Source organism: Salvia splendens, chromosome 22 (assembly GCF_004379255.2).
Source record: "Salvia splendens isolate huo1 chromosome 22, SspV2, whole genome shotgun sequence".
Lineage (NCBI taxonomy): Eukaryota > Viridiplantae > Streptophyta > Magnoliopsida > Lamiales > Lamiaceae > Salvia > Salvia splendens.
In genome coordinates this window covers 12,915,195-12,929,653 of record NC_056053.1, presented here as the reverse complement: position 1 = coordinate 12,929,653, position 14,459 = coordinate 12,915,195, and the positions used below count along the sequence as shown (strand labels likewise).

Sequence of the window (14,459 nt, the reverse complement as noted above, 5' to 3'; positions counted from 1 at the left end):
ACACAAAGAACACACACTAGATTTGGTATACACAGGCGACACATACTACACACATTGCACACACTATAAACAAAATACACACGGCAAACACACACATTGCACATACTATTAAAACTAACAAAGAATACACATACTTCATCCACAAACACAAAATCACAGTACGCCGTACACAAAACACAAACACTACATACAATACACACACTACAAATTACAAGTTACACACTACACACGAAATACACACACCACATACACTACATACATTACACATAATACATATATTATACAAAATACACACAATACACAATGCACATTATATATTCAAAATAAAATTATAGACTATACGCATTACATTCTAGCCTTTAATACACACACTGTGCACAAAATAGAGACAATATACACTGCACACATACATAAAATAAACATACTACACACTATTAAAAAAATTAACACACTTTACACACACTATAGACAAAATATACATACTTCACGCACTGCACATACACTACACTACACAAAATATACATACTTCATACACTACATTCATCATTGCACCCAGTAAACACACTTCAAGAAATAAAATTTACCAAGCATATAGACTGCACATAGTATCCACAAAATACACATACTACATATACATACACATACACATGAAATACATGCACTTCAAATGCAAAAACACAACACACACACTGCATGCTAAGAAAACACATGCACTACACACATTATACATATATTAGAAACACTATAAACAGATCCACACACTATACACCAAATACACGCATTTCATTTGGTTTGAGAGTCCAATATAGGAAGCTAGTTGTTCTGTCCACTCCTTTCCAAGCTCCTGCAACAAGAAACAAACTTCATTAAAGTCTGCAAGAAGACAACAAATATGATGAATAAATGTGGTGAGTGAAGCAGATTTGTTAAAGAAAAAAAAGTGTAAGAAGCAGCATAGTGACAATGAGCTAGACTGTTTCATTACCTAAATTGCAAACTAAGAACGATAGGACATGAACACATAACTAATGCCTAGTTTCTGCATGGAAGGAAGGCATACATTCAAATTACCTCAACAGTTATACATCATCTTCATTCAAAACTCCTGCAACTAAAGTGTATCAATTTACTTTCATAAAATTAATATCCATTTGTTAAAACCAGCAATTTGATCAAAAAAATATCTTCAAGCACATCATTGGTGTGTTCAAATAAGCAAAGACATTTTCTAAGAAACTCAGATGTCATGCTTCGAGTCTTTTCGACCTTCAATCATGAATAGCAAAGAAACCATGGCACGGAATCCATAGCACTCTAAAATTTTAAAATTAGTTGTACTGATGGAAAGCTTACAAAGTTTATCATGATGAATGACCTAAAATTTGAATCATCTGAGAAGACATCTGCCAAGCGCATTGCATTAAGTTCCAGTTGCCCCTTCGGATAGCTTGCCTCAGAGGGAGCATTAAACAAATTTTTTAGCAACGCAAGAACCTATACAAAACAAATGCCCATGATACCACCAAGTAAGACAAAATGACAAATTGACAACTGCATATGTATTGGAGGCCGATATTGCAATGCTTATTGTATAGGAAATACTATAAACATTCGTTATAGACCGGATTGCGACTGAGTAATACTACAAACTAGGATTATAATAGGCAGTTAAAATCACAAGAAAAAGTTTGAACATATTTGGGTTTTCTCGATGTGTAAAATTTCGGCACCACATTTAAGATTATTTTAGTTTCCTTTTCAGTGTACAAAACTTGCTGGTTTTTCAATGTAATTGTAACAATAGATCTAAAGGGTCTGGAAATTCTTTTTCTATTATAAATGCAATGAAACATGTATATCTATCAAAGTTGTAACAGAAACTGCATGATGCTTTGATTTTAGAATACCTCGAGTCCAACAAACTTTGCTATATCCTGAGTTGCTGTGTTGCTGGCCACCTCATCTAGGTAGGATACACTTTCAGCTTCACAAAAGTGCAAAAGCAACAACGGAAAAAATCAGATTTACTTTAAAAAATAAGGGGCTGTTCACACAACCACACCAAGCACAAGCACATAAAATTTTAATGGTGTGCTAACTTCACCAGCAGTTGTAATATTCAAAGACATATATCCACTTATTCAAAGAGATAGCATCCATGTATGAGGAAATATTGTTTGAGCCCGATAACTTTAAGTCCATGACGGCCTGACCAGAATAAGAACAGAACGCCTCCATTGCCACACAACTCCTGAATTAATAAACAGGTCACAGGGAAGAAACAAATAATAAAGAAACAAAAGGGGTAAAGGAAAAAAGAGAAAGTAATCAGAAACAAAGTGTGAATTTTAGTTAACTAGTGGGATATAAGTGCTATTAATAGAACTTGTAATAAGCTAATTCACATATGCAGGTTCAACTACTTAACAGGAAGATAACTTACTATGCTTAATACCTCCATATGTGGATCAGAAGATTGAATAAGTCCAAGTCGGTGATCAGTATAGACACTATGGCCAACATCAGGTTCAGTATGAGAAGCTAAAATCTTATTAAGTGCCCTCTCTATAAATGCTACAAAGTGCAGGATATGATTGCGGTACTGTGGCCACCCAATGAGACGGTCCACAAACTGCTCCAATGCCTTAGTCCCAAAGAAAATCATCTGAATGTCATAAAGTCATGGCCAGACTGAAATTCACAATAATAACATTAACTGATACCTAGGAAGGAACAAACTTTTGAATCTTCAGGCTTCCTCAAAGTATCTAAAACAGCTCGTAAAGCAATGCCCAGCATAAGGTGAGTAACAAGCTGATGCTTAATGACTGATCCTGAAGCAAGAAGCATTCACGAAGGATAAACATTAGGCAGGCTGAATATTTTAGAACAGGAAAACATTACAACTAACATAGTTAGGTTGAAGAGTACTTTACAACACTATTTATCAGTGCTCATGTTCAATCAGTAACCCAGAATTTGTTGTATCAAGCATATCATCAACGGACCAATAAAGATAACAAACTCAAACACAGTAGACTATGTATAAAACTACCTAATTGACATATAAGAGATGTTAAGTTCAAATTAAAGTGTTGAGGAACTTGACCAAACAAATCAAGTCTACAGATAAAATATACAGAAATCAGAGTAGGGCTATAGTCCATACATTGTAATTAAATTATTTACTGCACGAAAATTGTTTGCAAAATAAAGTAATGAAGGAAAACTTCCCCCAATATGTAATTCAAATTATTAATTAGATTTTCCTACATGGGCCTATATAACTTTTGCAGTCACCCTGCCACTGTAGATGCAACAAGCTACACCTTATATGATTGATCGATTACATTGTTTTCTTTAAATATATACTGCCATCTTTCCTATCATCTTTACAAGATAGTCTTACCTTCGTACCTTCCTTTTCTGCATTAAAACTCCTTTTAGGACGCATATTCCCTACAAAACAGTGTAAAATCATTTGCATATCATGTAAGACCCTGAACAAATTAAGTGTTATTAAACATGGTTTTTATTTACATGATTTTCAAATATTAAGTAAAAGGAAGTAAACGTTTTATATCATAAAAAAAATCCTTCGTTTTCCTTTATCAAGTATAAGTTTTGTCTTACATCACTAGAATAGGTAATTACAACATCACAAGAAAAGATATATGAGATGATCTCTTACAGAGAAAATGTAGCGTTGGGCTACTCTTTTTTTCATCTGGGCTTAGAGTCCAACACAGGAAGCTAGTCCTAAAGGTAATATAAAAAATGGTTAGTGATAAAATATATATGTGCTAAGGTAAATATCATTTCTACTAAGCCCCAAAAACAGATGCACTTAACATTTTAATGGAAAAAGGTGTGAATGATATCCCATAGGTTAAGCATGAGAGGTTTTACATGGACTAATTTTTCTCAGATGCAACACGAACGATCCGGGACACAAACTGAATTATAAATAACCTACAAAGAAGATTGCCTATCTACAAAATGCACATAATGAATAAATGTGGTGAGTGAAGCAGGTTTTATTAAAGAAAAAAAAGTGCAACTACAAGAAGCTGCATAGTGACTATGTGCTAGAATGTTTCAGGGGGGGGGGTGGGGGGGGAGGGGGGGGGGGGGGGGGGGGGGGTGGGTGGGGGGGGGGGGTTTTTTTTTTTTTCCCAACAAACACAGTTCCAGCATCACACACTGTTTTACCATCAAAATCGAGAGAGAAATGAGTCATCTGGGTCTAGCTTCAACATGGCTTAGACCAAATTCTAAGATAAATGCTCAAAGGAATAACACCAATCTACAAATAAACAAGCGATGACCTGCTCTTTCAACCCAAGAATGTTTGGACATCACAATAAGTTTAATAGCTTCACAAATCAAGATGGGAACCCATATATCATGACCCAGATCTAACTCCCTAACATATCTAGCCAAACAGGAAGATAAAATTTATAAACTGGAAAGTTAATGGAAACAACTTAGTTAGGCCGAGAAGTCCACGGCAGTCCACCGCTGCAACGACTGCTTGGTGGATTCTGGAGAGCCGCTCAGAGAGAATCGGCGGCACCGAAATCAGACGGTGAGTCCGTGAGGAGGTCGACGGTGACGTGTATCCCGCCTCGTCGATTTAAATAAACACTGACATGCAACAAAGACAGTGAAATTCCAAAAAGGAACACAAAATAGCAGGAAAATACAAATAAACAAGGAAAAGGACAATACCGCCAAGAAATTTAACAAATTAAAACTCCATAATACACCTAATCACCTACACCCATTTTTTGTAGCTTAATTTGCACGCATTATCACAAACTACAACTTCGCCCCCAACACTACCACTCAGTAACGCGCCGCTGGGAACTAAACCAGTTTCGCAAACCCATATCAAACTCCATTTCCACAAAACTAAAATAAACATAGAACTAAAAGCAAATTCAGCGAGAAAAAAGTTACCGGAGATTGCTTCGACGTCGGCGGCGCCTGGAGCCACGATGAGCAGCCGGAATCGGAGGCGTCGTCGCAGCCGGAGAAATCGAGACTAGAAAGTGAGGCGGTTAATGGGAGTGATGCTTTTTCTAACGGGAATTCTAATTTGGGGGAATTCAAATCGAAAAAGAATTTTAGATAGAAAGGGTAATTTATTTGGGCTGGGATTAATTCCTTGATGGGTGTGTTGAAGGGAACGAATCCTCTGATGTCTATAAAAACACAGCACCGTGCATTAAACGCATAGGAAATGGAGTAAAACGCAGACATACAAGTTATCTTCATTTTCAACCCATTTTCCCTTTTATTATGGTTTAGGCAAATATTAATACAAATTGAATTTCAACCCCATGGCCCACCATACAGCACGACTTCTTTCATACTCCGTATAGTACACGTATCATTTTTTACAAAAGTTGGTTTTTTATTTTTATCACTAATTACTTAAGACTGATTTGTTTTATTGATATATTTATAAAATATATTATAAAAATATTTTTTAATTTTTACGTTGAATACTCCATCCGTTCCGACGACATTCGGATGATGGCATTATATAAGTTATGTAATGTCATGTTTTGTCTTGAGCATTGTCTATCTGTTTGACTAGCAAAGGGGAGCATACCTACTTGATAAATTATGTTACTACTGAATTCAGGTCCTTGCTCAGACTAGTCGGGCGTCATCCTTCAAGTTGGTTAGTCTAGTGACTGTCGTGGAATGTGGTCACATTCCATGTTAAAGTATGTTTAGATATGATATATGTTAAAAGAACTTAGACTAAATTAGAATTTTACGTATGAACTATTTTAGTGTTTCTCGGGCTGTTTTAAAATAAAATGTCGCGTTAATCAATTGTGGCTTAAAGTTTCTTTTCCGAAAAATAAAATTGTGCAGGTTGAGCGGCAACGATGATAGGATATGTTGAGCAGAGATGACAAGCTTTTAATAGTATAATGTGGAGTGCATTATGTATCCATACATAATGTCATTCATTCTTGAACCATTCGCTACAATTTAAACTCGAGTCTATGTTCATTATATTATGCGTGTGCTCTGATATATTTTATGTTGATCCCAAGTCATCTATATCTATACATATAAAAGGGAAGTTTTGAAGAAAATAACAGAAGTGTCATTATGATATTATAAATTAAAATAATTGATTACATATCATAAATTTAGAGAAGTCAAAAAGTTTTTGTTATTATCATAATAATAATGGGGAAGTGAATGGTTTTTTAAGAAGACGAAGTGAATTATATTCTATGAACCATATATTTGTTATTAATATTCTAAATATATATTAAAAGTTGAAGTAAGTGCATATAAAGTTTATTAATTCGAATTATATTAATGACAAGTCATAGTTGAATGCAAACTCAATCAATATTATTATCTTTTTGATTCATGTGACAATGGCAATTGTATATGTCTACTTTCATACTCCTACGTAAAAGAAACATGAAGAGGCTTCAATTAGAAAAGCCATTGTAGGACGAGTAAAGTGCAGGACATGATTGGGGAAGAGTTTACATATGATTTTATGGAACATATAGATGTAATAAACACTTATGGATTCATGCGATGAACTGGATTCATGTTAATAAATTTATTTGTTTAATTTAATTAATTATATTTTTGAATTTGATGAAATATGAAGGCAAATTATATTTTAAATATTTATTTGTTATATAGTTTGTTATTATATTTTTCTATAATTATTATAAATTGTATATTAATAATTTCAAATTAATGGTGTTTTGGTATTAAATTGCACTATCATTGTTAAAATGTGAATATCTTTTTTGAAGTAAGTAGTATATATCAAAATATTTCTATTTAATATGTGTCTTTGTTGTTTTAACTGAGTATTACTATAATTTTAAATATTATAATCATGCTTTGAACTTAAACTGCATAATTGGGTTTAAAATGTTACTTATATTACTCTAAATCAAGATTAGAATTATTAATTGTGATTTAGTTTATAATATTTTTATTTTATTCACACTTACAATTATACCAACATTTCTCTTTAATTAAGTTGTTATTAGTATCAAATATACAAATTTTAAATTACAGAAATAGAACAATATATATTTACAAGATTTCAATTTACCATGCATAGCATGGGGGAGATATTAGTTTCAATTAAGTTGCACATTTTTTTCCCTTTCTTTTTCGCTTCATAACATCCCCTAGTCACGGTAAACCGAGCTTTGTATCCTTAGAAAGTGCTTCGTGACATATCATGTATTATGACATATTTTGTTTTCCTTACTAATTTTACTGATACTTCCTCCGTCCATGATTGTGTTAGAGTTTTGTATACTAGAAATCACATTCGAGTGATTGCATACTATACAAACACTTATTTTAATTTCTAAGGAAAAAAACAGATTATTTTTGTAATAATGATTGTTATGTTTTACATTTAACGGTTGTTTATGTCACGCCCGCATTTTCTAAGGATAGAAAACACGGTTGATCGCGACTAGGGGAGGATTTAAGAAGTGGGGAAGAAAGGGGAAAACAACGCAACTCGACCATAGCTCGAAACAACTGGGAATAGCTCGAATAAAATCAGAGTATCTCAACAATCAACAACTCAAAAATGAATATTATCTCAGCGATACAAGATCTCAAAAGAAGGACAACTACTCAGCGGAAGCATTTGAGAGAAGGAATATGCCACGTGTGAAGACATGACACATTCTAAACACTTAAATTTCTTGCTCAACACTCACCGCACCCGTCACGCTCAACCTGCACATTTTTAAAAAGAAATGTAGGGCTGATGCCGAAAATATTTTATAAAAAGTATTTATCATGCCACCATTGAGTGACCTCGGGGTTTTAACTTTAGAAATTCCCGAGACACTAAAATAATTTCCATTGTAAAATTCGGCTGATCAACCATTTTCCCATAGCTGTCTACCATATCTGATCCATTGATGACAAGGAATGTGGCCACATTCCAAGTCACTAGACCGGCCAACTCGAATAGATAGCGCATGATCTCCATAGGTGTACACTAGCCTGAATAGGGACTCTCTCCCTAGACAGACCCGAATTCGATTATCCATTGATGGCAAAAGCCACATCAGATAGGTTCCATATAATAAAACAAAACACAGCATGACAAATATTCATATCATTTTCACATAAAAATATACTTAGGGCATTGCCCTTATTTAAAAAGAAAGCCCACCTCAAACGCTTAACTCCTCAATCACTTTTCGTTCCCACCGCAAACAACGTGCACAAGTTCACCCTTTTTGAAATAACATGATATGCAAAATTAGACTTTGCAAAATAAATAAATTTACCAATGCATGCATTCTAAGTGTGTGCGCTCAATTTATCCTTGTTCTTTTGTAACTAAACTCCATATATTAGAACTCAGTCCAATGACAGATTTGGAAACAATAAATCACGTTAATCAATTAGACACAAAACTCCCAAACGTCACTTATTTTGTCGATGGTCACTGAAATGAAATAGGCCAAGTATTTAAATTCCCAACATCATAAATTCCAATTATTTAATAAACTAGATCAGCCCATGGACCAAACATTATTAGTAGTACTACTTAACTAGCTATACGATTAAGTCCAAAAGAAAAGTCAAATCAACAAATACTTGATACTCCCACATCACTACTCTCTCATTTTTTTATCTCATCTCAAAACAACATCTTTCTCTCTCTCTCTACAGCTCACGTCTCTCTCTCCCTCAATTTTTCATCCAAAGACATGAACAGGGTATCCATCTCCCTCACTCTACACGTCTATACTCCCTTAACCAACACATGTATATGTATATCAAGGAAAAGGAGTAAATAATACTCCTATATACTCCCAGCCATAGCCACACGTCTTCTTCATCAACCCAAAACAACTCTCTCTCTCTCTATAGTTATCAAAATTCACTTCTCTCAGTCATCTTCTACAATTTACAAAACCGGAAAATCCCAACTTCCATCTCTTATTCATCTCTTCCTTATCCAAGTTCTCGCTCGCCGCCGCTTCTGCAATTCCCCGGCGTCCGTCAGCATCAGCGTCTCCGTCGTCGCCGAGCTCCATTCACAACTGAAATCACGATGTCCGGTTACGTTTTCCCCTTTACCCTTTAATTAAGTTTTCTTTTAATTGTTATTCAGAGTATTACATTTTGTAATTGGGAAAAAGGCTAAGTTGAGAGCGGAAAAGTAAATGCGAGGATGAAAACGAAATAACTTTGATTAAACTAAATTCAGAGCAATACAGCGTGAAATTGAAACTAAGCTAATACTTCAGATAATAAGAAAGCAAGTAAAACCGAGAAGAATCTCGGCGGGTAATTTAGGAATACGCCGACAGATAACAAGTGTTCTGCAACGCTTCTTTAATTCCCCTTTCTAACTACGCATTACTTTATCTAAGCTAAGCTAAGCTATTCTATCTACGCATTACTTTATCTAAGCTAAGCTGTAGCTGTATAGGTCGGCTAATTGGGATTGCGCGTCGGGGTCATCATAATCGGCTTGAAATACGAAGCCATAGTTATGTTGTGGAGGAGGGGGGGTCTTCTGACTTGGTGGGTAGTGTTATATTTGGTTTCATATTCGGTGTAGAGAGTGCGCAAGTTAAACTCGAGGGTTTGTTGGATAATGGACCGGTCCGGGCGGGTTATTTGAAATGTTTCTGAGAGGTCTACTCCAAATTCGTCACTGGTATCAGATTGGAATGCTTGAAGGGGGCCAAGATCAATAGAACTCAAATTGTTATAATAAAAATCTAAAATCCTAGAGGTACCGGCTAATTTCCATTTTGGATCCAATACCTTTGCAATAAAAAACACGGTTGGAATCTCACTGAAATACTTAAGCCATTTTTCAATCATATAATATAAAACACACCTTAATTCAGGTGAAGAGGAAGCATTTTTCATTGCAGTTTTAAAACCAAGTGATATATACATGCAACGCTCTAAAACACGAACAGCAGTACAGTAATAAACACCCGATAATTCGACAGTAGCATTTTTGAAATATTTGAACAAATTAAATAAAGCCACGCTATATTCCCAACAACTATGTGAAAGATATAAATCATGAACGAGATAGGTTCTATAAAAATCATATAAAGAATCTTCATGCGTCAAAGTAGAATTCAGACAATCATATGTCGAATTCCATCTATGAGACACATCCATAGTAAAATTCGTATATCTAACATTCTTTTGATGGAAATATTTCTTCCATGCTTTGCCAATAGCCAGCTTTTGATGGATTAATCTAACTGCACTTCTAATAGGACTAACATGCTTTTGCCATAATTCAAGCGCATCTTGTACACATAAATTTAAAATATGACATATGCATCTTTGATGAAAATACTTACCTCCAATTACCGGAGCACAAGCCGCAATCAAATCGCTAATACTTGCGGTGTTTGCAGTTGCATTATCAAAACCAATAGAAAATATCTTGTTGCATAATTGAACTCATTAAAAACTTGTATAATCAAAGAAGCAATTTCGGGTGCAGTGTGTGGAGTTTCAAATTCTCTAAAACCTATTAAACGCTTGTTTAAAGTCCAACTATTGTCCACAAAGTGAACCGTAATGCCCATGTATGAATGCCGGTTAAAACAATCAGTCCACACATCTGAGCAAATGTTCACTTTGTGGCCCAAGTAAACTAAATAACGTGATAATTCAACATTTTTCTCTAAACATTGCCTAACGGTAGATCGGTGAACGGTCATTTGCCCTATTCTTTTGATAGCTACGTTTAAACCACTTTGCATAGTAACCTCCCCCGATTCTTGGCCTTTTATCGCCTTTTGTACTTGCTTGATCAGTTTGGCCTTGCTGCCTTGGTCAAGCGGCATTCCTGCACATTTAACACTTGTTTTACGCGATAAACCGATCAAGCAGCGTACATTTTACCCTTAAACCGATGCATGAAATGAGCCTTATCAGCGTCGTCCACTTTAAGGTAACACAGTCAGTTCTAAAACAAAGGAAAAGCATAATTTCACAACCCAGATAGGCTTTGATTACCTATCGCGAAAGGCTGCAATGCCAGTCTGCATATTTCTAAGCTTTACCGAAATCAGATGATATTGGTGTGGTATAGCACTGAACGGATCTAATAGCAAGACATGTCTTTATGCTATCTACTAAAGACGGGGTCTTGATAAATAATCATTTCTTAATCAATATATTTAGCATTGAACATTCGTTATTGATTATGCATTACTTTGATTTATCAAATGGTGCGGGTTTTCGCAACCCAATAATCATGATATTTTGGGTAGTGTTGATTAATATCTAGCGGTGCTAGGATTGCTATTATATTGGAACGTGCGTCTGGTGAGTCTGGTTTAATAATGTCCTCAAGTGGAGCTCGTTTTATTATTCGGAACCTAGCTAGTTGGAATTTTAATTATTCTATGAATAATAAAAAAATGTTTCCTGAAGTCCACTGTTGGAATTAAAAAGATATTAATTAATTAAGTCTATAGTAGACATTAATTAATTAATTGACATTTATATCTTAAGCGCGGATAATAACCTTTTAAAAGTGGAAACCCAGATTACTTGTAATTTTGGATTTGGATGGGTAATACAATATTATTATTTAGTTGCTGATAATAATATTCTAATATAAACTTGAATTAAATTGTGGGTTCAATTTAATTAGAAGAGCTAATTGGGTGTGGCCACATCCAACCTCCATACATCCAACCTCCATAGATCCCTGACTTAGCCCAATATGTAACTTAATATAAATAGTAGAATAAATGATAGACATAAGAATAAGTTTATTATTTTTGCTGAAATTTTCGTCCCCCTCTCTCTGAAGGAGTTGGAATTTCTCCCTTTCCTACTTTGTGTGGGAGTTTTGTCTTCTTTATTTAAGTCTTGGTATTTTGATATGATCAGCCCACCTGGTATCGAAATACAGTTGAGGAACCAGTCAGAAGATTTGTGGTCAAGTATTGAAGATCGTCACGTAGAGAAGTAGCAAGCCATCTTCGATTCTTTGGAGAATCAAGAAGGTATAATTCCGTCTCCGTAGAAAAGCATGTTTTAGGTTTCAATTAATTAAGAGGATGTTTTAATTCAAGTTTTGAGCATGATACATGTGATAATTGCGCGAATAGAATTTGTCTAAATAATATGCTAAATAGATCTAATTCTCTGATTTATTTGTGCTTCCGCTGTCAACACCATCAGATTGAGTGTCACAAGTTTTCCTTTTCGTCCGTCCAAAATTTAGTGTCTCATTTATTTTTACTACTTTTAGTAATGATCCAACTTTGCTGATCCAACTGCTTAAAGGAGATTGATAGGTCGCCTTGTCTATCTTTGTATCACACGCCCTGACATCACCTTTGTTGTGAACAAGCTCAGTCAGTACCTATCAAAGCTATGCGCAGATCACATGCTTGCTGGTGAACGTGTTCGCAGATATTTGAAGGGCACAATGGGCCATGATCTTTTTTATTCAGCTCGGGCAGATCCCTCCTTGAGCATTCTCTTATGCTGATTGGGCCGGTTGTCCGGACACTAGAAGATCTATCTCCGGATTCTGCTTGTTCCTCGGCACATCCCTGATCTCATGGAGATCAAAGAAGCAACACACTGTGTCAAGATCCTCAGCCGAGGCTGAATATAGAGCAATGGCTCTTGCTTGCTGTGAAGTTGTGTGGATTATAGCTTTACTCAAGGATTTTGGTTTAGAAGTAAAGAATTCGGTGCCTCTTTATTGTGATAGCCAAGCGGCCGTGCACATTAGCACAAACCCTGTGTTTCAAGAGCGCATGAAGCATATTGAAATTGATTGTCACACCGTGCGTGACAAGATAATTGAAGGAGTGATCAAAATCGTCCATGTTCACAACAATCTACAGCTAGCTGACATTTTCACTAAGCCTTTGGTTGTTGCTCCCTTTAACACTCTATTGTTCAAGATATATTTCAAGAGTGTCTATACTCCATCTTGAGGGGGCCGATTAGAATAGTTCACACAGCTAGCTCGAGATGATGGAAGAAGATCGAGCTCAAGTGTGAAGATAAAGAAGTGCCAGCGGTTTTGGTAGTTATTCAGTTGAGTAGTTAATTAGTTATAGAGCTTTCATCCTGTGCTTTTCGTTGTATATGCACCGCGCACCGATCATATATAAGGTGCCTTGTATGTATTGGAATTCATTCAATAAGATTCAAGTTTTCTCTCCCAGAATATCTTTCTCTTTTCTATGCAACTCCATCATGATCATGGAGTTTCTCTCATAGATTTGTTATGCAGCTCCTTCTTTGAGCCTAATTTGATCTTGTTGTCTCTGAGGTGGGAGTTTTGTGGACTCTGCAACATATGTATAATTTGATGGGATGTGGGGAGTTCAAATTCATTTTGATTCGTTTTGTATTAAGTTCTTATGGCCATACTTAGTTTTTACTAGATTTTTGCATTATGTGGTACATATTGCAGTCCACCATATGGTTAATTGCTCTCAATTGTAGGTTCGAGAAGCAGTTCTGCAAGCCAATCGGTGTCCATGAAGAAGAAGGTCGTGAAGTTGATGACCAAACCATTGCGTCGGTGTGGAAAATGTGTCCCCATGACTCTAGAAATTGTGGCAGACGATAGTTCGTTTCGAAATACTTGAAGATTGTGTTAATTCGTTTCGAAGTACTTGAACATTGTGGTCATATTTATTTTTAACTTACCAGCTTGCAGTTTAAGTCCATCAATATTACTTTATTGAATTTGTTCATGATTAGTTTATTGAACGATTGCAGATTTGTTCTCGCAGTATTGCTTACTATTGCTTTGTGATTTGTTGTCTTCGGTCAATTACATTAGTACTTGAACAATACAATACTATTAATTGGTAGTTATATACTATTGGTCCGAGATTACATTCCCATTAATTGTTTATTGCTTCCTAAATGGTTGAATTTTTCAAGCGTCGTAATTGCACTGCAATGCTTCACATATTGCAGTACAAAAAGAAAGTATTTCATCTTAAGGTTTCCAAAAATCATAGAATTATATGCCATCAAACAAGTATGCAACAAAGAACATTCAAATTACGTCACCAACATTAGCTACACCAAAATAAAATCGTCTTGTTTTAAGTACAAGTAGTCACCAAATCAAAACATCAGTCAAATCATCTACACAAAAAAAAAACAATTCAGAAACAAAATCATGTTTGAAGAAGACAAAAGTTCAATAATTGGTCACAGTTTGTGGTAGTCCGTGACCATCTTGTCAACATCTATCGGTCCCTTCTTTGTCCCATTCTCGAAGTGTTGTACAGTATTTTCCACGAAGGAGCTAGGACTTAGATTTCTTGTTTGTTAGGTCGCATTTCCATTCGTTGAAATTCATGTCCATGTATGTCTCCATATGATGTGAAATGCAAATCCCATAACACGAAACTGCAAGATTTAGTTTGGTAGAA

The 14,459-nt window shown here is 35.3% G+C and overlaps 2 protein-coding genes and 2 long non-coding RNA genes across 5 annotated transcripts in view; 1 reads left to right on the top strand and 3 right to left on the bottom strand.

Moving 5' to 3' along the window:
* Positions 1–572: 572 nt before the first annotated feature.
* On the bottom strand, positions 573–2,585 carry LOC121787370 (nodulin homeobox-like). The gene is made up of 5 exons (XM_042186086.1): positions 2,444–2,585; positions 2,105–2,251; positions 1,908–1,984; positions 1,354–1,494; positions 573–844 (listed from the first exon to the last, which is right to left on the bottom strand). The coding sequence occupies exons 2-5, from the start codon at positions 2,127–2,129 to the stop codon at positions 743–745; spliced, it is 345 nt and encodes a 114-aa protein (XP_042042020.1). The 5' UTR covers positions 2,130–2,251; positions 2,444–2,585; the 3' UTR covers positions 573–742.
* The window catches only part of LOC121787368 (nodulin homeobox-like), a 33,928-nt gene continuing 21,728 nt past the window's right edge, over positions 2,260–14,459 (bottom strand). Inside the window, exons 5-8 of the mRNA XM_042186082.1 lie at positions 3,692–3,759; positions 3,418–3,459; positions 2,740–2,834; positions 2,260–2,665 (exon numbers count right to left, since the gene is read on the bottom strand). Of these exons, the coding sequence (XP_042042016.1) occupies positions 2,420–2,665; positions 2,740–2,834; positions 3,418–3,459; positions 3,692–3,759 (451 nt within the window). The 3' untranslated portion in view covers positions 2,260–2,419. The remainder of the gene's footprint in view (positions 2,666–2,739; positions 2,835–3,417; positions 3,460–3,691; positions 3,760–14,459) is intronic.
* On the bottom strand, positions 4,312–5,264 carry LOC121787374. Its single transcript, XR_006047466.1, has 2 exons — positions 4,963–5,264; positions 4,312–4,647 (listed from the first exon to the last, which is right to left on the bottom strand). It is a non-coding gene; the product is annotated as an uncharacterized LOC121787374 (long non-coding RNA).
* Positions 8,722–13,828, top strand: LOC121787379. 2 transcript variants are annotated; one of them, XR_006047479.1, is made up of 4 exons: positions 8,722–9,102; positions 11,932–12,047; positions 12,331–13,336; positions 13,513–13,828. It is a non-coding gene; the product is annotated as an uncharacterized LOC121787379 (long non-coding RNA). The 2 variants fall into 2 exon arrangements; XR_006047478.1 differs by lacking the exon at positions 8,722–9,102 and having other exon boundaries at positions 11,236–12,047.

What these genes read in the sequence shown, in the direction of transcription:
- LOC121787370 (XM_042186086.1), bottom strand. Translation starts at nt 2,129, where the DNA reads ATGTCTTTGAATATTACAACTGCTG. An exon ending in TTTGAATATTACAACTGCTG is followed by an intron (nt 1,985 to 2,104) that starts GTGAAGTTAGCA and finishes ACTTTTGTGAAG; the next exon opens with CTGAAAGTGTATCCTACCTA. An exon ending in CATTCATCATGATAAACTTT is followed by an intron (nt 845 to 1,353) that starts GTAAGCTTTCCA and finishes TTCTTGTTGCAG; the next exon opens with GAGCTTGGAAAGGAGTGGAC.